The 5,000-nt window shown below is 39.6% G+C and overlaps 1 protein-coding gene across 1 annotated transcript in view; it reads right to left on the reverse strand.

Annotated features, from left to right (window-relative positions):
- Positions 1-98: 98 nt before the first annotated feature.
- The window catches only part of LOC144981116 (uncharacterized), a 60,808-nt gene continuing 55,906 nt past the window's right edge, over positions 99-5,000 (reverse strand). The window contains exon 3 of the mRNA XM_078929259.1: positions 99-4,265. Within this exon, the coding sequence (XP_078785385.1) occupies positions 220-4,265 (4,046 nt within the window). The 3' untranslated portion in view covers positions 99-219. The remainder of the gene's footprint in view (positions 4,266-5,000) is intronic.

Consider the following 5,000-nt stretch of genomic DNA (forward strand, 5'->3'; position numbering starts at 1 on the left):
AATATATTTTTCTCAAAAAATGATTTCTTATACAGTCACCTCTGGCACCCAGTCTCTCTCTCTCTCTCTCTCTCTCTCTCTCTCTCTCTCTCTCTCTCTCTCTCCATCTCTCTCGATTACTATTTGACTAATACTTAACAATATTATGAATAAAAAACTTTTTTTCACATTAAGTACTGGCATCGACATTGCACAAAATTCCAACATAAGGGAAGTAACTCAAACATAAAACCCAGTTTGTTCTTGTCTCGGTTGTCCCCCTGACATCGGGCAAGTATCGAATCGGAGAGGGAAATTCGACGACTTTGCATCGATACCTTTGACGTTGGTAAATTTCCGATTACCTTCCTCTTTATCATCTTTGTTATTATCAACGTTTATTTGCGTTTGTTGACATTCTTCATGTGAATTAAAACATGGGTTTTTAATACTCGATTTAATTACAAAATCTTGTTTTGGATTTGGATTTGAGTTGGATTGGATGGGCGTGCCAAGGCGAGAAGATTTTGATTGGGCATTATCGTTCTTAGGAGTTTTAGCTTCAGTCATTTTCCCATGTGTGTTATAGGTATTTATAGTATGCGATGTTTGTTGGCCATTATCATGAAAGTCTGTGTTTTTGTGAACGCGTTTTGCATGGTGAATTTCAGCAACACTACTATTATTACCGTTACTACACACCAAATTAGCTCGTTGATTGGAGTGTAGTTTTATGCTTTCCTGATACAATTCGTCGGCGTGAAGACTGATTTCATTCGATAGCGATTTCGCACCGTCTTTTTGTGCACAGGATTTATGTTTCGATTGGTCTCTGATCTGCTCACAGTTATGAAGATTCTTAATTTCGTTGAATGAATTATTTTGAAGTGGACGACGACTATTATGACCGTGATGGTTGCTATGGTGAAGAGAATGATAACCAGGACGACCTGAGTCGCTATTATTTCTTTGATGAGACGAATTCTGTTTCTTCAACATGGCGTCCTGTTTCATTTTTCGTTTTGTTGCCAGAGCCACCTCATAACTCGGCGGGCAAATTGGACGAAAAAGAACACCGGAAGCGGTCGAAGGAGCTGAGTGCATAGAAGAATGTCGACCTTGACCTTGGCTGTTGCAGGAGTCATTTATAATATTTTCCGCCTCCCCAGAAGTGTTATGTTTAGAGACAATATCCGAATGACTTTTGTGTAACCTTGTCCTATTGTTTCGTTGTTGGTAATTATTATAATCATCGTTTTTAATACAACTGTGGTCTTTGTTGACAAGATCTCGATATCGATTTTCAACAGGGATATCGATATTTACAATCATATCATTTGTAACATTTCTGGACTCCAAGGTTGTTTGATTCGATCCGTTTTGAAAATTAGGGATCGAAGCATCTGATAATGCAAAGTCATCGGGATGACAGTTGGAATGTTTTGAAGATGGTCGGGAAGCAGTGGAATGGTTGGTGTCTTGGTGGTTGTGATGATGATGGCGGCGTTGACGATGCCGATACTTTCTGTCCATCACCACCATCTCAGTTGCGTCATCACTCTGTTCATCACTTTCAAATCCAGACGAAAGGCGACTCTGGGAATCGTCAAAAACCGGTTCAAGCTCCAACAATTTTATCTCGTCACTAAATCTCACTTTTCTAATGCTGTTATTATTAAATCGTTTTCTCTCGGGACCATTGTTGGAATTATTAGACAATGCCGAAGATAAATTATGCGACTGATTTCCTTTTCCTTCAGGTTTCCGTATACAAGGTCGTATGACGTCATTTTGGCCTCGACCTTTGTCGTGATTCTCACCATGACCTCCACCTTGACCTTCACCCTCCCACCATACACCGTCGTCGTCGTGGCACACGATAATCCCACTCTCTTCTGAAAGGTTGGTCAATGTCAAACTTTCCTCATCTTCTTGTATTGGCTTTCCCAAGGAATCAATTGACGACCCAGGGTCGTCTTCATGAGAAAACGAGCTGTTAAAACCCATATGGATGGTCTCTTCGTTAACAAGATTTGATAATTTTTTTGAATTTTTGTTGTCATTGCTACCACTTATATTATTATCACAGTTACAAATTGATTTACCTAAAACATCAAAGTCATGGGATTCACATTTTATATAACAGTCTCGAGTTTTCTTTACAATAGTATGCTCGGAACTCTTTGTATTCCTAACTTCAAATCTACGAATTCCGTTTGTAGCGTTGCATCTGTTATTGTTGTCATTTTTACTACTGCTGTTGTGTTTGTTTTTGGTGAAGTCATTGCTGCTGTTTTTACAGTTGCTACTGTTGTTGTTGTTGTTGTTGTTGTTGTTGTTGTTGTTGTTGTTGTTGCTGTTATTGTTATGGTTTCTGCTGCTGCTGATGCTATTGATGATATTGCTGTTGCTTTTGCTGTCTTTGTTACGCAATGTTTCAACGTCCGTAGAAATAGCATGGCCGTCTGAACAGAACGATGAATGTGTAGAATGGTGATTGGTGACCGGTGTGCTTATCATGTCCGTCTTACTAGAACACACGTCTTGGCAAAAATTATTATGTCTCCTGTGTTCCACGCCTGGGGTGTGTCTGGGTGAGGGTTTTACTGCACACGTCACACACGAAATGGAGTTAGGGACTGTTGATGGAGGTGAATTGCTGCATGTTGAAAAACGATTGGATTTTTCGAGATTGGTCATATCACAGTTCATGTAGATGTCCAAATCGTCATATTTTGCTTCGAAATAATTCTGATATGCACTATTATCGTTATTATCATTATTATTATTACCACACTTATCCTTATTACTCGTCTTATCTCTGTTACCAGATTGTTTTACCTTGGTAATATCTTTACCACTTTTCCTAACACCACCATCATAATTTGTATCACATTGCACGCCATTATCCTTCATAATATCAATACAATCACCTTCATCGGACGCATTCGGTGAAGTCTGTGTACACTTCGAATTCTCTTCCACTCGCTGGAAAATCTTATTATTGTTTTTCAAACTTTGTATAATGGGTGACGTCATACATTCGTAAACGGCGTCCTCCAAACAAAGACTAGTTCTTCTCTGCTGCTTATTTCTAACCACGTTTAAAACCACCCTATTCCCTTGGTGGTCCGCCGTTTCCCAGAGGATGTCTGAAACTGGCTGGCAAACGTTTGGAAGAAGAGCTATCAACTTCCCCAAATCCTTAATTTTGATTTCAATGTTAACGTTGTTAAGGATATTTACAGACACGTCTTGGGGAAGTCTTTTGATGGCCAGTTGGATGTCGTAGTCCAACCCGACCTCTTTTCGAACTGTGAAGAGACAGAAGTCGTCGCGGAGTATGTCGGGATCGAAGCCCAGAACGAGGCTATAGAATTTAATCTGGTCTTCCCATAGCTGATACGACGTGTTCAGCACAATGCGTAAGTGTTGACGCCCGTTGTGGATTTGGCGTAAATTCCAGAGAGGTAGATTTGGTGACAAATGGTAAAATTCTACTTGGGTGCTGGTGCTATTTTTAGAACTGTGTGTTGTTGGTGTTTGTATTTTGTTGTCTCCATTCCCCCCTCCTCCCCCTGCTCCACCTCCACTTCCTTCCGCCCCTCCTTCTCCGTGTCCTTTTACTTTTACTTTCGTTTTTTCTAAATGTTCAACATGATGAATTTTCCAAGGGTTAGAATTTAAAATTTTCAGTAAGGAGGTTGCCCTTTTATCTCGTGGGGTTGCGTTGGGTTTTAACCTTTGACCTGGATCAGCGTCCATTTGACGTAAAAACACACTCATCGTATAGGCAGGGTAATTCGAGTTTTTGAAACAGTCAGAAGAATCGTTGTCTGCAAAATTCTGATGAGAACTGGCCGAATTTTCCAACGAAGACTCGGTGTTCCCAGATTGGAGGTAGTTCGGACATTTCTCTCGTGAAAAAGAATTACTTCCATTTTGATGGGACTTTGTATCCTTTGATTCCGATGATATTGTAGATGACGATGATGTTGATAATGTTGATACGGAAGATGATAATGATGATGATGATTGAGATTTTGAACGAGTCTTTGATGACGAAGCTGCCTTTCCGATTATTAAATTGGGATTTGGTTTGAAACAGCAGGCGACCTTTGATGAAAGGTTAAGAAATGGCTGTACTTCATCCGGGTTGCCATCGATCTGCATGGAAATACTTCCGGTTCGAAGGCTATGGGTCATTGAGGGGTCAGGTGTTTGGGACCTGAGGGCCTGTTGAGCATGAGATGCTTGTTTTGCTGGCGTCATTTGTATGGAATAATCTGACAGAGGGAAAGAAAAAGAAAGAAAATGGAATTAAAAGGAAAACATACAAAAATAGATATTCACTAAACACTACGCGAAATCGGAGAAAATGGTCTTACTAAGACATCAAACGTTTTTGTTTTTTTTAATCGAAAGTATTTTGATACTTGAGTAAAATATAACGTAGTTGATAGCTCTCTCTCTCTCTCTCTCTCTCTCTCTCTCTCTCTCTCTCTCTCTCTCTCTCAGAAAGTTTGTTTTATAGTTTCACCGAATGTTTTATAGTTTCACGGAATGGTAGATACAAATAATTTTCTCATTCGAGGTGTCGGTTGATCAGCAGTTTTAAGTGTTACGTCTTGAAACATAAAAATATAGATTTAAAGGTGGAACACACACACACAACACACAATATATATATATATATATATATATATATATATATATATATATATATAGAGAGAGAGAGAGAGAGAGAGAAAGAGAGATTGAGAGAGAGAGAGAGAGATATCACCCGATAGACAGTGAGAGAAAAAGAGTAAAGAAGAGAAGAGAGGGACAGATAGAGAGATTGAATATTCTCTCCTCTCTCTCTCTCTCTCTCTCTCACACACACATACACACACACACAGAGAGAGAGAGAGAGAGAGAGAGAGAGAGAGAGATAGAGAGAGGTAGAGAAAGAACGAGAGAGAGACACAGAGAGAGAGAGAAAGAAAGAAAGAAAGAAAGAGAGAGAGAGAGAGAGAGAG

The sequence above is a fragment of the Berghia stephanieae genome, chromosome 10, assembly GCF_034508935.2.
Source record: "Berghia stephanieae isolate SIO BIC M18660-M18661 chromosome 10, UCSD_Bste_1.3, whole genome shotgun sequence".
NCBI classification, from domain to species: domain Eukaryota; kingdom Metazoa; phylum Mollusca; class Gastropoda; order Nudibranchia; family Aeolidiidae; genus Berghia; species Berghia stephanieae.